This window comes from Pleurodeles waltl, chromosome 6 (assembly GCF_031143425.1).
Source record: "Pleurodeles waltl isolate 20211129_DDA chromosome 6, aPleWal1.hap1.20221129, whole genome shotgun sequence".
NCBI lineage: Eukaryota > Metazoa > Chordata > Amphibia > Caudata > Salamandridae > Pleurodeles > Pleurodeles waltl.
Window position 1 is genome coordinate 1,531,495,713 of NC_090445.1, and position 18,079 is coordinate 1,531,513,791.

Sequence of the window (18,079 nt, forward strand, 5' to 3'; positions counted from 1 at the left end):
TCGACCACACTACCACAAAATAGAGCATTAGTATTATCTCTTTTTACCACTATTTTACCTCTAAGGGGAACCCTTGGACTCTGTGCATGCTATTCCTTACTTTGAAATAGCACATACAGAGCCAACTTCCTACAGTAACTTTACTACTTTTGGCTATGCATCATTTACAAGTGTGAAGTTACTCAAAAGTGTAGACTTACATTTCACCCCACCCCTGAAATAGGGGATAGAGTCAGTAAAAGTATCAAATTTGATCACAAAGTTACCTCTAGTAGTGATTTTATGCCTGTATTTCACGTTTGCACACTTGCCGGAGACTTCCATAATCTGTGCATAGATCTCCGTATGGTAAAGTATAGGGAAATGTTTCACAGTTTATTCAACTTTTTGAAAAATTAGGAAAACTATTTATATTTTGAAAATTAACACTAACTTTGTATATTTAATTTAAATGTAGAATATAAGAAAATGTTACAGCTTTAATAACTTCACTAAGTTAAAAATGTAATTTAAACTTTAATTAAAAAAATTAAAACATTTTTATGTATTAAAAATTACTAAGTGATGTGTAGAATTAATTTAAAGTAATTTGTTTTTTATATAAATTATTACATTTTTAAAATGTAAAAAAGATAATAAAATAGTTTCAAATAAAATAATTATAATGTATCTTTTAACATTAAACAAAATGTATTTATATTTTTAATAATGTAAATAATTTATTTTAACATTAATTCCTATGGGGTTTTATTTTATCTACTTCCGTTATTTTTATGGGAGGGAGTTGCAGTACCAGTAGCTGGCCATTTGTGCTGCTAAATCTATTCCAGGTGTGCGCTAGAGTACATCTATAACTGTTTTGGGTCCTTTTTGGCTATAGTAACCATATAAGTGCAGTTTGTGAATATCAACGCTCTTATCCTTTTGTTGGTCGGCGTATTTCCCTCCATAAACACCTCCTTACGCCTCCTCAACCCCTTTCCGTTAGTAGTAAATATTCCTCATTTTCCAGTCACTCCCCTCTGTCCTACCCAAACATACTACTCAAGCGTATACTTAAGTGTGCATAGATCTCTGTAGTCGGGCAAAGATCTCTGCACAGAGGAGTTAGGAGAGTTGGAGGTGTAGACTTCCACACATATGTTTGTCAATAGTCCCACCCTGACAGAGTACCTTGAAGGCTTTTCCAGATAAATAACAAACAGAAAGACGGATGCAGATACCCCAAAACCATGTGTATTAGCACGTTCATCCACTATGTATGTAGGACCTCCCAGAACAGAAATAAATCCTCCTCTAGCTTTAAATTTGGTAAGTAAATAATATGCTGTTGCTCATCTATTAATACTGTCAGCTATGTGCATTAAATGACACAGCCACTCCACCACTAAAGATCACAACTAAATCTATTCATATCATGTACCACATAGAAACTGGAGTAAATGCATAAAATGATGTTCTTAACAGCACAAGACTAATCTCAAATTCAAACAATAACCACTGGGAACAACCCCAAAAACTAACCTTCGGCTCTGGAGCAGTTTGCTGCCCAGCATCACGCGTTTTAATGCCTCAATGCACTTTAATGTAAATGTAATCACAAAATATATGCCTCCTGGTTCCCACATCTGATAATTCCATAACATTCAGAGGTCAGGCCTTCGATTATAATTCATACAGGCTGCATAATAATTCTCTTACACTGCTTGACAATTTTTTCATTCACATAAGACAAAGTTGCGCTGGGTCGTGTCCACTGCTCAGTAGTGTACCAGTCCACAACATTAAACCACCACCCAAATGAACGGGCATGGAACAACTGAAGAGATCTGCTACATACTGCTGCCCAGCGGAGGGCTTTAACTTAGTCCACCACCGGAGGTCCTAACACTAAACCTCTTCTTGACATCTCATGATGGCAATCAGATATGGGATGATATTATAGTCTAAATCAGCAAATCTCTCACAGGGATTAATTTGTAAAAATAATAATAATAATAATTAAAAAAATAAATGCCGTGGCCCTCGTCAGGAGGCCACTGTAGCTTGCACCTCCCATTGCCCCTGCCAGCGCCGCCAGTGACAGAACCAACACAACACTAACCGGCGCACCAAACAAGTGTAACAACTCAGACCATTCTAGCCCCCTAAAGCTATAACAACAACTTCGGTGGCATGTATTAGTCATTTTTAATGTATACTGAATTAATAAACAACTGTTGTTGTCTTCATTTCTACTTTAGACAATGTGAAAAATGCCATGTGTGCCAGTACTGACAATTATGTGCCGGTGCCGAGCACCGGAAACCACCGACTCAAATTAAACACTGATCTCTCCACCATTTCTCTCTTCAACCCATGCCTGCTCTTGAGCACAAACAGTAAGCAAACTATCTCATAATGGCTAACCAAGTGAAATGAGAAATACCACAAAGAGACCTGCCACACTGCAAATAGTTGCCAGCTTCTTGAAAATCATAAATTGCATGCCTCTCTCTCTCTTACTTCTTCATTCATCACATTGTTAAGCACCGTGTCCTATAACACAATAACCACACCTCGGTGGTCCTCACACACAACATGGAAACATCTCATAGGATCAAAACAAAGGTAACACACTTCCAACCACACACCCTACACAGTCTAGCATGCTACCCAGGCAGGCAACAGTTGGAGCACCAGACGTAGTGGAAGTAAGCACTATACAAATGCTGCTTTACAATACAATAGCATTTTGTAGTATCTTAGTTCTACTGAAGAACTTCTAAATGTACTACAAAATGCAGTTTGTGGCCTTAGGGTCTTAACTTATTTTTGTTTGTGAAATATATCAAAGATGGTTCTGGAGCACAGCACATACATCTTTAATTGGTTCACACAGCAAAACACTTATCATTTGAGAGTCAAGTAGTCCGTTATGAATAGTAAACGTGCACATCTTTCAGCAATAATTAGTCAACCACTGCACACCAGTATTAAAAATTAACAATCAAAATCACAATGACAAATGAACAAAACTATACCAAGTAAGGGGTTTCTGCCACAATGCTGGTAAATCACACACGATAAAACAAACAGGAAAAAACGAGATCCCACACATTGTCAGAAGAATAATCTATGCTAGGGAAGCATTGCTCCAAGCAAAAATAAAAAACAGAATGTTAAATATCTAACTACACACTAGTCGACATTAAATAAAGATGATAAAATTATTGAAATGCAAAAGGAAGTAAACGTCTTAGTTGCTGAAATAATGACCGATGACGGAAAGGAGAAAATAAATGCATAGGAGCTGTGTGGTCCCCCGTGATATGCGAGCGAGATGGAGAAGCATGAGGGATGTTTTGGGTTTAATGAGAGAAAGAAAATGCCAGATGCAAAGTGGAGGCGGTAGACGAACATACTTATCTGTACCTTACGGGATTTCTGAAAATCCAGACAGTGCAAAACACGAGGGAGGGAAAGAGGAGAGAAAAAGGAGAAAAACAGTACATCAGACAGGTTTAGAAAATTTGCATGCCAGAGGGTTTGTGGGACAAGTCCTAGTGTTATTCCTGGACCCTGAGTGTTAAAAACAGACCGGTTTATAGGGAGAAGAGATGTGCCAAAAAGCCAGTGCCTCTAAAAGTCTACTAGGTACAGATTAGACTCCCATACAGACATGTGACCTTTTTTTCATTAGTTCTCTTGGGCTTCTGGAAGAACCAGCATGCTAGAAGTCTATTCGTAGGCTTAGTGGTCAGTCACCTTCTGCCTTAGGACAACTAGTTTGGCTTAAGAGGAAACAATAGCTTTAGAGTTGAAATCTGATGAAACCACATTCAATAGAAGTGAACCCACTGCCTCTTCCACAAAGCCCTAACAGGCCTTTACTGTCCATGGCCTAGTAAAGGTCTGATTGACATTCCATCCCAGCAATGAGGGTGTCATGTTGCCAAAATGTTGCACTTAGCTGATGTGTCTCACATTTTTAATCTGCAGACAAATTTCAACCTTAAGACGAATTAAATGGCTTTCTGAGCAGCGCTCTTCTAAAAGGCCACTGCTTTGCCTTGAGACCTGTGATGCTGAATTTTCTTATGTGTGTTTTAAATTAAACATCTCCTACACATTCCTATTGCTAACGGAATTCCAAATTCACTAAATCAGCATTACAGTGTCTTCTCTGAGCGACCTGAAATCTGCCTGGAGCACTGTGTGCACACAGAGCTGTCATCTCAGCTCAAGCAGTGTCTGTAGGAGCAGGTCATGGGAGTTGTCAGTAGAAGGCAGCAGCCCCTTTTAACAGAAAAGGTGGCCTCTGGCCTCTCCATACAAGTCCTTCCTCTGAATGTGCCTATATTTTGCCAGGGACTAAGACTCTATATATGGTCATATATAAAATCTACCCACAGTGCACTGTAGTGGACCTCAAGAGGCACTGGGATTGATCTATTCTTCGTCTGAACAGCTCTGAAGGTAAAAGGTCATTATTAGCTCTACAACAAAGACAAGGTATAAAAGAAGACTAGCTAACAGGTCAAACAGCTACATGGTGTAGGACCCACTCCGTATACTACAGAAGGATATGTCATTATGCCATGCACTGCCTTAGGGCAGGAACATTGCAATCTGCCCCTCAGACCTCCCACATTCATTGAGAGGTGCTCGGCTACACTATAAAAATACACCAGCAATGTGCTAAAGCATGTCCTTGAAGATCCCCAGAGGTCGTGTGAACTCTGGAGACAAAGGAATTGAGTCTATCTGGGAGAATGAATGCCTACCAAAAATAGTGTAAGAGGAAGGATGTAGATGAGCTGCAACCGGTGGCGATGACAGAAACCTGTTCTTTCAAATAAGGGCGACAAACCTGCTGGTTACATGAAGAAATCTGACTACTAGGACGTGATCAAGAACCTTCTTTTTGGGAAATAATCAGGTACCTGCTACCTGTTAAAAAACTGCCTTCGAGGTGAGAAGAGCTTTTCTGTTGGAACAAGTCACCTTAGGAAGGCATGTATGCAGGGTTTGCCAAGACTTTTGGTAGGCACCTATACCCGAACATCAGTACGGCCAAACTATTTCAAAATGAGGACTTACAGGAGACTCGCCCGTGACCTGCTGCCCGTTGTTGATCTTCATCAAGCCCTTGCGCCCACTGCGCTCCAGAGACACACTGACCCAGACATTCAACGGGATGCGTTCCTTGCTCCTGGTGAAACAAAACAAACAGAAGAATTAGAGACGCCATCTTTTCAAAATCATCACACTACCTGCCACCCTCATATCCAATCAGGGATATATTATAAGGGCAGCAGTGCACAGTACAAATCGCCTACAAATTGCACTGCCTAAGCAATTTCCCCCTCATTGTTTAAAAAGCACCAGAGTAGGATTCCAAGGGGATTGGTCGAGATCTCTGGAGGGACAATGGAGTGCCTTCAGGGTGTGGCTGCCACCTTCTGTTGAAGTCTCAAATGGTGGTCCTGGAGAATCATACAGAAACCCATTGCTTAGGAGTCATGTACCCAGACTCTCCAGAGCGAAGTCACCGCCGTTGTGGCAGGAGTCTCACATTATGTGGAGAAGTCATGCAGACACCAGAGAAGTGGCCATTTATAGGATATAACTCTCGAAAAACTTTGACAAGAGAAAATTGGGAGATGCTGAGAAGAAATGCCTATCTTTCCCAAAGATTCCTCTCTCACCTGCATGAGAGAAAATCAATTAGGGAAAGGAGCAGTAAGAGTTTGTTTCAAACCGGGCATTCATGTTGTCCCCAGTAATGCTGAAGACCCTGAATGTTGTGGGCTCAGGAAGCTCAGCATTGGTTCTTCGGAGGAGTTGAGTCGGCAAATGACCTGCTGAGTGGCATGGGAGAAAAGGAAACAGCTGAAGAAAATGTAAAGAAAATTTGGAGATATACGAGGAAGTAAGTGATCAGGAGGGGGCTAAAAGAAAACGAGAATGCCCATTAAGTGGCAAGAAGGAAGAACAGAAGAATAGTGAAGAATGGGGATAGATCAGGGGTGGATGAGAAAGAGTGCGGAGCCAATCAGACTCCATTTCACTGGTCTTCTCGCAGACATGTTTTGACAGAACAGTTATTGGCTTAGAAGTAACACATTTATATATCCAGGGATTTGCATACCAAGCATCTGTTTTACTCATCAGATAAGCAAGCCCAGATTACTAAGAAACCGTATTGTTCTAGCGAGGACCAAATCATTTTAGGATGTGATAGAGAACTCCGCATCTCACTGTTGTGCACATTACAAGTTGTATAGATGCACAGCCACACAGAAAGAAAGATCTTTGTTTTGCATTAAATAGAACGATCCACTGCTACTAAAATGTAGTATTTGGAGTTATACACCTAAAACACCAATCAAATGACTTAAAGCCAGAAGGCTTAAACAAAGATGTGCAGGAACACCCTTGCAGAATCGTTTCACACCAGGAGTGATTGTGAACAGGGAATTGCAAAACGTACTCCATACCAACGATAAATTTCACAAGGAGCTTTGCACGACCTAACAAGGTACAGGCTGGTGCACGCAGAGCTTTACAGGACAAGGTGCACAATGAGCTTTGCACAAGAGGCACTGGACAAGGAACTTAACGCAAAAAGTATGATAATTGGGCATTACATTTGGGGCATGTGTATTATTTTATATGCACAAGGAACACTACAGTGCCAACTGGAAAACTATTTTCTCCCTCCTCCTTTTTTCCTACTTTTCCAGGCTCTCAGACCTGCTCACACCCAACACACTCTCTCTGCAGGTCCCTCACTGATGACCAGACGCGGTGGTACCCTATGCTCTGTGTTGCGTTCACCACACCGATTGTCCCAGCAGGTTCTTGCTTGATTACAGCACCCTTTCTCCCCTGATCATACCAGTACTTTTTTTTTTTTTAACAGAGCTAGTCCTTCATTTCTTTATTACAATGTACTCAGGCTTCTGGGTCTTTTCAGATGTTTTACAAATCCAAGGACTTTGCCATATGCTTGTTTTTCTAGGTTGTTTATTGGTGGTTCGCCTTTTGCCTAGGTTGTAGTGATGCCCTGGATCTTGCTCCTAGAGCTCGCACACTCTTCTACAAGAAGGTCATTACCTGATAATGGCGACCCCTTTGCCCAAGTCATAGCGGTACTCCAGGTGTCCATCGTGCAGAGAAAGAGACACAAAGTCCCCTTTGCCGTCTGTCTTTTGACCGTTGTAGATGATGACGCCACTGGAGTTCTTAGCCAGGAATACAATTTCCATTGACAACTTGTCCCTGAAAGCAAAAACATTTCCATCATGCTCAGTGCTGGGACATCCCGCATCTCAGTGTTTTAAATGAAGAATGTATACATTAATCTTTCGTCATCCAACTCCATTGATGCAAGCAAAGTCAACCCAAGCTTTGCTTGAAAGATCCAGTACAGTAGATTAGAGTTTGGAAGGATAGCATATACTTAATCTAGTCACCCCAATATACTTACTGGAGGTCTGTCACAAAGGTCTGCAGCCCCTTTAGCACCAGGTAAGAAAATCCATTGAATCTGGGGAGGAAGGGAATGCTCTGATCCTCTTCGATGACTGAAGGAGAGAGTAAGAAAGACAAGTGAGATGGTGAGACAATGGGCTCCCATTCTCACCAGCACTCTAATCTCTTTGTTCAGGAATGTCGTTCATTGGTGCCCTCAAACTGCAGCTCTGAAATCCGTGTGCAAATCTAGGCCACTCACCTTTCTCACAGAACTCCCCTTCCCTTCCCATCGGGCATTCACACTTGGCTCCACCTTCGGGAAGCACCAGGCAGGTGGCAGAAACATGGCACGGGTTTGGATCGCAGGGGTTCTTCTCATCTGCACATGTGGGCCCTGCACAACAAGAAAGGATCCTGATGTGTTATAAGCTTCCTCACAATAATAAATCTCACTGTCAAGTTGACAGGCATCCTCATCAGGGATGCAGGTTTTGTTATCTAAAGCTATTTTACCAATTACAGACAACCCTGTTAATATACTAGTTACCTCCTCATGATGTAAGCTCCATCACCAAGTGAAAATCTGTATTGTCCAGTCACAGGCTACCTTGCAAGCCTCCCTAACAAGTTAAATGCTCCTTCACCAAATTACAAATTGGACTTGTTCATGCTCTCCTCCTAAGGTTCTGCCTCATTTGTGAACCTCTTCATGTACTGACAGTCCAACAACCTCTGTACATATCCATGTGCTTGCACTGACACACGTACGTAAGTACATGGACCTGGCACTTCCTTACCTGTGTAGCCATTCAGGCACTCGCAGTGGAACATCTCTGCCTCCTTTATGCGGCAGTGCCCACCGTGATGGCATGGGTTTGGCTGGCATGGGTTGTTGCCACACTCTCCAACCCCACTGCCGTACAGCACATCCACACCCTCCTCCTGCAGGTCATAGACTTGGTTATTGACGTCCAGCAGCCGGATGCAGCCCTTCAGGCCGGTGCTGACGGCGGTCCGCTCTGCCACCCTGAAGAGAAGATGGAGATCAGTGAGGGTAACAACACTTGTAAACCATTAATGGGCGCAACACTCTTAAGCAACGGTGAATACAACACCCTTAAGCAGTGATGGGTACAATACTCGTACGCTGTAGTGGATCCTTTCATAAGCAGTGGCGGAAACAACATTAATTTCTGGCAATATAACTTAGTAAGTTAAATGCTTGATGCGGACATTTGGTGAGAGCTTTGCGTCTTGAGTTTGTATCTCGCTGAGGCTTACTCAGCCTTGCGAGATCAAAGAACTGATCAAAAGGAAACAATTTGCAGCAGCTTATGCTCCTCAAGGATCAATAAAACGTGTAAAAAGCTCACTGCGTGGGGCTGAGCATGCCATAGTCATGGCCCTACTTGACCATTTCAAATGTATAAAACTGCACTGGAAAGTGCACAACAAAAGGAAGGTTTACCCGCAACTGGATGAAACAAAAGCACATAAAACCTGCCTTAAGGGTATCCCATTGGTTGCTAGATTCTTCACCTGGACTGCTCAAAAACCTGCTGAAAACTCAACTGCTTAAACAATCACAACATAGAACTGAGAATGCTACATAAAGCATTGTGCAATGCGGGATGGTGGGACTTCAGCTGTATGCGACTGATACCAACTGTGATTACATGCAACTCAGAGGCTCCCCACTGCTACCCTGTACTGCAGCCTAGCTCCTATTGAGAAGACTCTTCTAACATCAGCTTAGAGCTCATATTAATACCTTCATTATATGTAATGCCTCGTGGGCATCACTGTTTTACTAAACACTGTAAATTACAGATGTTACTATTACCCAATTTACTGATCTGAGGAATGATGGAAGCCTGACCCTACCTTACCGGGATCCAAGCTGAGCATTCACCGCTTGTTTAAAAGTGAATGCTCAACTCACTGAGCCAAGCTGCTGTCTCATAGCGGAGTAACTCAGTGCACCATCCAGACAAACCTAGATATCACTACCCAACTGTACACACCAGCACTATGTTCTACTATCCAGCATTTTGCATCAAAGTATCTGGTAGGATGCATTCTTGTACGCCACCTCGAATCTGTGCTTTCTCAGCAAGGTGACTTTGCTGACTAAAAGACCACCTAATTTGGACCCTGCAACCATTTCAATTGAGCTACAAACCTTCTAGGAAAATTTCCTTTCTGACTGTATACTGCCTCCGGACATAAAAGAGGAACTAGTCTTATGCCATGCAGGCTTCATCAGCACCTCCATACTTACATTAGCATTTGGTCCTCTGGTGCTCCTCCCACAAACAGGTCTGTGTCCAGGTTCAGGCCGTCAGTGCCAGATGGGCTTTCGCCATTCACGTGAGCCTCCCCATCCACAGAAAGCATTCCGTTCCGGCGATTGCGGGTCACCACCAGCTGATGCCACTTGCCCAACTCGATGGGCACTTTGCTGGTTATAATGCCTGTGCCAGACCCAGTATTGAACCTAAAAATATAGAGGAAGCAAGCATAGTGTCATGCTTTCCTTGCACATGTAACCCACATCTAAAGGCAAGCAACGTGTTGTGAGTCAGATAAAAGATCCCGAGAAGTATTTAAGCTATTCTAGAGGAATGGGAGAGCCCACTTTTGTGCTTAACTTTATCTATGCCCTAACAGAGGAATATAATGGGACTTTCAGAAGCTGGGATGGTTCTACAATTGACATCCTTCTAAAAACATGACTCAAACTTGCACCATGCCTGCAGACATTTAAGGATACCATGTGGTCTAGGCTGCCTGCTGTATATATACCCTCCCTACTGCCGTACTGCTGACCAGGGCTAGACTAAGATGTTATCCTACTCTTAGTACTGTTCAGTCTTGTGTCCCCTCTGACCGTTTTGATGTGTTTTGCCACCAGCACACCTGATGGAAGTGGGCTGCATACATCCACTGCCCTTTCTGTGACCAAGTCTTCTTATGTGACTCTTGCCAAAGCGATGGCAGAGGCAGTCCGTTCACAGCTGGATCCCGAAGAAACTGAGATCAGGACATAGCGCAGAGGCCAGCAGTCGGAATAATGACTGCCTTCAGTACCTGCTTCGTTTCCAGCAGCCAGACACCACCTTGCAGCCAATGTGAGGGGGAGCACTCAAGGCAAAACACAGTGAATGCCCTGAATAAGACCAGTGAGATCACTACCTCAGATTAATGTTTAGGCAATTTGAGGCATAATGAGAGGGCGTGCTGTAATATGTGTAGCACATAAACAGTTAGACTTTTGAGTTGTCTTGAGTGACAGTTTTCCAAAAAAAGGGGAATGGAGGCACCACTGAGCAATGTGGTATACCTCATGTGTTGGCTGTGCACGACTGAGCTTGTCTGCTACAATGTGGCTCTGTTATTGGTGCACGTAACAAGTCAAAATTAATATGATGTCGTATAAGCAAATATAGACTACACCCCTGCCTTCTTGTAAGGTGACCCCACACAGAAAGGGACACATCTCTTCTGCTTACCTGAGCTCAACAAAGCCCCCGACCAGAGCCAAAGAGATGAAGTCTTTGCCTCGGTTTTGCCCATTGTACAAAAGCAGCCCGCTTGGCTCTGCAGCCCGGAACTCCATGGCCACCCGCACGGTATGGTACGCCTTCATCATCTTGAATGCGAGGTATGACTTCCCACCAAAGCCGGGGATGAAGTATTTCACATCTGAAGTAAGGAGTGAAGCGAAATGGAAAGAACGTGTACATAAAGTAAGTCATAGAGTAAAACAACTGTAAAGGGTATTTTTACTTTATAAATGTAGAAAGCAAAGGTTCAATTCTGGAGGTGATTTAATGGATTAACACGAGTAATATGTATCAAAGGTAAAGATGTATATACGCTTTTGAGACCCTGAAGGGCCCTTTCTCATATAACAATGTGAATTCTGTACGTCTATTTCAACCTGCCTCAGAGTCTGAAACAATTTGTATGTGTGGGACACTGCAGGCCCCTCGGTTTAAGCACTTAGAAGTCGGTCACTTCGTTAATTTTAATCAGACTGGGAGACTAAAATGAAGAAAGCTATGAATAATAATATAAAATGTAAAAAAGACAAACAAAACCAACAGGAGTGCGTGCAACATAAGCCTACAAATCGCTTCACAAAAAAACTAAGTTTGTGTTCGCCTACTTAGATCACAATGAGAACCCAAACAAAGAACAGAACACAACTGCACCACTCCTCGGGAGGTAAAGAGATGAAAGGTTTAATCGGTAAATAATGATAATATACTACATTTAACATTTTGTTGCGACAGACGTTCCAACAACTGCAGAAAATGTGTAGCAATTGTGACCCAGGTATTAACCTAACGTAAAAAGTCAGGAAGTGATTTTAGTAAACTTCATGCAAAAAGTTCAAAGGTAACAATAAAAAAATAAAAATTAATAGTAAAATTATGCATCAACGAGCTGGGCACCTTGACTTGGCATCAGGGAGGATTTTTAATCAACAGGGCAACGGTTTAGGGTGCTATCCTAGGGAGCTTTATGCACTTGGCCAGGTGGATACTCATAAAACCACAGAACTTAAGTCTGACAGAATTTTAACACAAATAGCCCTTCTGGCACCATTCCTCACTGGAGTGAACCGAGGAATTGGGTGTTTAGGGAACAATGGAGTCTATATTGGTACAATAAAAAAAAAAAGTTCTTACTCTTTTCACACACGGCTCCACCTTTTCCTGCTGGGCAGCTGCAGGTGAATTCCCGTCCATCATCCTCACATGTGCCGCCATGCATGCAGGGATGCGAGTCACAAGGGCGGGAGGGCTTCTTGGTGGCTGGAGGTCGGCGTGTGGGTTTGTACCGAGTTGTTACTGGCATGGCAGTGGTAGTTGGCATCTTGGTTGTGGCTGCCATGCTAGTTGCTGGTCTCTTGGTTGTTGCTGGTCTTTTGGTTGTGGCTGGCACGGAGGGCGTTGCTCTCAAGGTAGTGGCTGGAAGTGTGCGGGAAGCTGGCCGCCATGTTGTCACCGGGTGCAAGCGGGTAGTGGTGGTGGATGTGGTGGCTGTCAGCTTCCTTGGCCGCGGTGTTGTCGGCATGCTTGTGGCAACATGGATGCTAGTGGTGGCTGCTGTGGTAGTGGTCGTAGTAGTGAAAAGTATAGGAACCCAATCTAAAACGAAAAGTCTATGATTAGTCTCAATTAAAACTAAACAGAGAACCACCAAACCAGAAAGATCATCATTGCACCCCCCAACAAGGCACAGGTTTTACATTTTCAAAGCTCGCCTCCAAGGTCGCTGGCAGCCCAGCCTCACTGGCCTGTCAGTCTTCAGCGTGCAAAGACCACTTGTCAGAAGTTGATTCTGAGATGATGCCCGACTTGCCAGGCTCCGCATCACATTAATCACATCAGTTCCGTGGGAGATTATGCTCCGGAGGCAATAGCCCTATTTATCTCCTGCGAAAACCGTTATTAGCCACTCCATCAACCCGTTAACGAGGCAGCTCGGCTCCCAGTCACGGAAGGGAGGAGGGGTAGGGGACTGAGGGAGGTGGGGGGGGGAGGAAGATTCCCTACATCACTGCTGGAAGCGCAGGAAATGGCCCTGGCACAAGATGCCGGAACACACCAGCCGCTCTCCACGGAGGTGGATGGTTCCATTTGCTGAAGGGACCTGCATCCGACTCACCCTCCTCTCACCAGCGTCCACCCCCTCCCCACCTCAGCTTTTCAGGTGCTCCATGAATTCAATGGAGCACTGTCGGCTGTTAACGTGGCTAAAAGGTCTCTTTCCTGGCCGAGAAACATTCAAGAGGCTTCTGGGTTCTACTGAGGAAAAAAATGGTCGATTTCTTAAATAACTGTGGCTACACCCAATGAGCATGAACGAACCACAGTAATGCATGGATCTGGTATAGACCTCAAAATTATCACACTCTGCTTTGCAGAGAAGGATGATATGTAACTGCTACAACTGACCCAGATATTTTTCAGGAGTTTGCATAACATGGCCTATATTTGTAAAAGCCTTGTTCATCCCTTGGGGACCTCTCACGTTCCAAAGAGATGCTTATTGTTAGCCAGCTCATCAGAACCCATTTTATCGGCATCAGAAGGATGAAGGCTGAATGGGCTTGCTGATGTGACCATGAGTTCAAACAAAGATTTATGGAAAGAACGTGTTAGTGAACAGAGACAAAAAAAACCCAACTATTAGACCAAAGAGCTATAGTTCACATGAATATAAACATACAAAGCTTCCTCTTTTTATTCTGATGGCACCTGAACAAACACCTCCCCTTTTCCTACTGCCAATCTGCTCCTCTGACAGCATGGAAAATGCATACTGGACCAGCTACTTAAATACTTACGAAGCTGAGGCAGAATGAACACGCTGGCAGAGCCCGTTCATCTCAACCTTAGTAAAACAGAATCTCAGGCTGAACTATGCCACCCATAACCATCCCAGTATGCCGAGAGAGTTTTGAATGTCAGGGTTTTTCCCTTTTACAGGGTTGGACTAGCCACTGTGTGTGCTCTCTGTATTTTCAGGGCCGGCTTGAGGCTAGGTGGACGCTCTCAGGGTAGGATGGGCTGCTAAGACCAAATCATGCCTTCATGGCCAGATTCTAGGTGCTGCCCACACATTGGTGGGCTATTTTGAACATTTTTGACAATGCTGATTTTGGATCTGTTGTGCCCATCATCACTAATTTGGACAACTTGCCTTTGAGTTCAGGAACTAGCATTATCTGCCTTTCCTCCTTGGCAGTTAGCATTCTACTTCAGAAGACATATGTAAGACGACCCTTGTTCCATCATGAGAACTGCCTTGGCTCTTTTACCATCATACACATTTCGCTTGTTCTGGTGACTGCAACTGTAAAGCATCATCAAACCTTCAAAGACATAGAGGAGACTACTAAAGGTGAACAGGAAGTGGCCAGTAACTTTCGAGCCCAGCATTATAGACCACCCTTAGGAAGGCATTCTTTTCCTGATCAGATCTCCTCCATCGGTGAATCTGGCCTTGGTATCAGCACCATCCCTGCTGTTTATGAACACTACGACATTAGGAAGGAGTACAGCCTTTCCCCCCATTTAGTACATAAGGCCCGTGTTTCTCTTCCATAAAGAAGCCATGAAAGGGAGAGAAAAACAATGCTCTCTACCCATTCCTGCCTCTCTAACAATTAGCATTCCACAATTTCGCTTTGTTTGGTGATGTCTACTTAGGTTTTCTTAAACATTTTGTGACATCACTCACTGGGTTGCCCTTTAATTCCACCTAGTGCCTCCAAGTTCCCCCATATGCCTCAGGAGTACCAGCACACTGCAGGCAAATTCATTTCTATTTTAAATGTGCACATTTTGGGTGGGCAGGAAATTCCTGTACACTTAAGAGTAGAATGTCAGTGCCCTAACCAAGTAATTCAGTACCAGGGCGGACATCATGACACAGTGAAAAAAAAACACCATCAAAAATTACACAGAAATGGATTTTAGAAATGGCAAGTGGAACAGGATTTTCAAGGAATTCAAAATGAAAAGCAGAGGCTCTGCAGACAGGCAGAAATGAGTGAGGTTTGTATCTCCTTCAAGCCCTAGTGAGATCACTGTGAAAGGCACACATTTTAGAGTGTCCACCGCAGCGGGAGCGGAGACAGTGAGGTCAGACCTGCTTTTAGGGCACAGATGAAAGTCCCTGCCCTCTCACCACATCTTGCTTCAGTAGTGCAAACAATAAGCTCAGGGAAATTTAATGGATTAGAGATGAAAAGGATCCAGGTGAGCCCAACGAACCAGCCTGGCCTCCGCTCGTTCTCCCTCGCTGTTCAGGCACATGCCTTTGATGCCAAAAATAATGGGCGGGCAAAAAAAGGGGAAGGAAACATAATTGTACCCGGGGTCTCACCAAAGTCCATGAATTTCACGTGTTCCTGAGGCGGCTTCTTCACCAGGATGGCCTTCTTGCGAGAGGCTTTCATCTGTTTCAGGAGAGCTCGCTGGACGTCAGCAGCGTTGTAATGGGTCTCTGTAAAAGGAATAAGAAACCAGATGAGCTATCCGCTTTACTCTGTTATGTGAGCTCAACTGCAGATATTTTTTTTAACATATTCCATATACAGTAAAATCTCGCTTTAAAGGTAGAGTTTCGTCAAGCTCTCAGTTCAGAATGTGCTACGTGCCTGCTTTTCTCTCATTTATAGTATTAGTCAAGTTACTTTTCCGAGAGCCAGCGTCGGGGGAGGAAGTGGTTGTGCTACGATCATGGAAGCTACTGGTGAAGGCGAACTTGGGGACAGTGTTATCTTCTTTCAAGAGGAGGATTTGGGAGATTTATAGTGTGTACTTACTATGAGTCCTAATACCTGTTCCATTAAGAGCTAAATCTTGGCTCTCAGCTAGTGACAGGCTATGCAAAGTAGGCTCTTGTTTTCCTCTCGTGTTGGGGGACAGGTGACTGTAGTTTGGGTGATTACTAGAGGTATGTGAATTAAAATTTCACACAAAATCGGAGTAAAGCTTCCCACCTTTGCCAGCACTGGAGCTGAACTGCTCTTGCATGGATTCCCTGCAGCCGGGTATTTTGTCCGCTAGTACTCGATGCAGTCCTTTTCCCCTAGGAGCTAACAGGGAAACTGTGGATGACCCAGACCAAAGTACTGTCCATTCCTTCCCCTGAATTCCCACTCGAAGTTGGCATACATATGGCCACACGGTTCATTCCCCATACTGTAAGTCATGTATAAAGAAATGCCTCCTTGGCATGGTTACCCCCTGACTTTTTGCCTTTGCTGATGGCAAATTATGATTTGAAAGTGTGCTGAGGCCTGCTAACCAGGCCCCAGCACCAGTGTTTTCCCTAAAACTGTACCTTTGTTTTCACAATTGGCACACCCCGGCATCCAGGTAAGTCCCTTGTAACTGGTGCCCCTGGTACCAAGGGCCCTGATGCCAGGGAAGGTCTCTAAGGGCTGCGGCATGTCTTATGCCACCCTGGGGACCCCTCACTCAGCACAGACACACTGCTTGCCAGTGAAAATGACTAAGTCGACATGGCACTCCCCTCAGGGTGCCATGCCAACCTCACACTGCCCATGGTATAGATAAGTCGCCCCTCTAGCAGGCCTTACAGCCCTAACGCAGGGTGCACTATACCATAGGTGAGGGCATAGGTGCATGAGCACTATGCCCCGTACAGTGTTTAAGCAAAACCTTAGACATTGTAAGTGCATGGTAGCCATAAGAGTATATGGTCTGGGAGTCTGTCATACACGAATTCCACAGCACCATAATGGCTACACTGAAAACTGGGAAGTTTGGTATCAAACTTCTCAGCACAATAAATGCACACTGATGCCAGTGTACATTTTATTGTGAAATACACCCCAGAGGGCATCTTTACATACCCGACTACCAGTGTGGGCTGACTACTTTTGCCAGCCTGCCACACACCAGACATGTTGCTGGCCACATGGGGAGAGTGCCTTTGTCACTCTGTGGCTAGTAACAAAGCCTGTACTGGGTGGAGGTGCTTCACACCTCCTCCTGCAGGAACTGTAACACCTGGCGGTGAGCTTCAAAGGCTCACCCCCTTTGTTACAGCGCCACAGGGCATTCCAGCTAGTGGAGATGCCCGCCCCCTCCGGCCACGGCCCCACTTTTGGCGGCAAGGCCGGAGGGGATAATGAGGAAAACAAGGAGGAGTCACTGGCCAGTCAGGACAACCCCTAAAGTGTCCTGAGCTGAGGTGACTCTGACTTTTAGAAATCCTCCATCTTGCAGATGGAGGATTCCCCCAATAGGATTAGGGATGTGCCCCCCTCCCCTCAGGGAGGAGGCACAAAGAGGGTGTAGCCACCCTCAGGGCTAGTATCCATTGGCTACTAACCCCCCAGACCTAAACACACCCCTAAATTGAGTATTTAGGGGCCCCCAGAACCTAGCAAGATAGATTCCTGCAACCTGAAGACGAAGAAGGACTGCGGACCTGAAAGCCCTGCAGAGAAGACGGAGACACCAACTGCTTTGGCCCCAGCCCTACCGGCCTGTCTCCCTTTGGCCCCAGCCCTACCGGCCTGTCTCCCCACTTCAAGAAAAACTGCAACAGAGACGCGTCCCCCAGGGTCCAGCGACCTCTGAAGCCTCACAGGACTACCCTGCATCTAAAAGGACCAAGAACTCCTGAGGACAGCGGCTCTGCTCCAAAGAAGATACAACTTTGCAACAAAGAAACAACTTTTAAAGGACTGCACGTTTCCCGCCGGAAGCGTGAGACTTTCCACTCTGCACCCGACGCCCCCGGCTGGACCTGCGGAGAAACAACACTACAGGGAGGACTCCTAGGCAACTGGGACCCTGTGAGTAACCAGAGTTGACCCCTCTGAGCCACCCCAGCGACGCCTGCAGAGGGAATCCAGAGGCTCCCCCTGACCGCGAATGCCTGCTTCCAAGAACCCGACACCTGGTAAAGACACTGCACCCGCAGCCCCCAGGACCTGAAGGATCCGACCTCCAGTGCAGAAATGACCCCCCAGGTGGCCCTCTCCCTTGCCCAGGTGGTGGCTACCCCAAGGAGCCCCCCCCTTGCCTGCCTGCTTCGCTGAAGAGACCCTGGGTCTCCC

At 44.9% G+C, this 18,079-nt stretch overlaps 1 protein-coding gene across 4 annotated transcripts in view; it reads right to left on the bottom strand.

Annotated features, from left to right (window-relative positions):
- The window catches only part of AGRN (agrin), a 591,795-nt gene that overhangs the window by 51,347 nt on the left and 522,369 nt on the right, over positions 1-18,079 (bottom strand). For all 4 annotated transcript variants that reach the window (XM_069241113.1, XM_069241112.1, XM_069241114.1 and 1 more), the window contains 9 exons: positions 15,367-15,486; positions 12,159-12,620; positions 10,974-11,166; positions 9,743-9,958; positions 8,259-8,488; positions 7,721-7,855; positions 7,475-7,571; positions 7,102-7,266; positions 5,083-5,194 (listed from right to left, as the gene is read on the bottom strand). In XM_069241113.1, the coding sequence (XP_069097214.1) occupies positions 5,083-5,194; positions 7,102-7,266; positions 7,475-7,571; positions 7,721-7,855; positions 8,259-8,488; positions 9,743-9,958; positions 10,974-11,166; positions 12,159-12,620; positions 15,367-15,486 (1,730 nt within the window). The remainder of the gene's footprint in view (positions 1-5,082; positions 5,195-7,101; positions 7,267-7,474; positions 7,572-7,720; positions 7,856-8,258; positions 8,489-9,742; positions 9,959-10,973; positions 11,167-12,158; positions 12,621-15,366; positions 15,487-18,079) is intronic.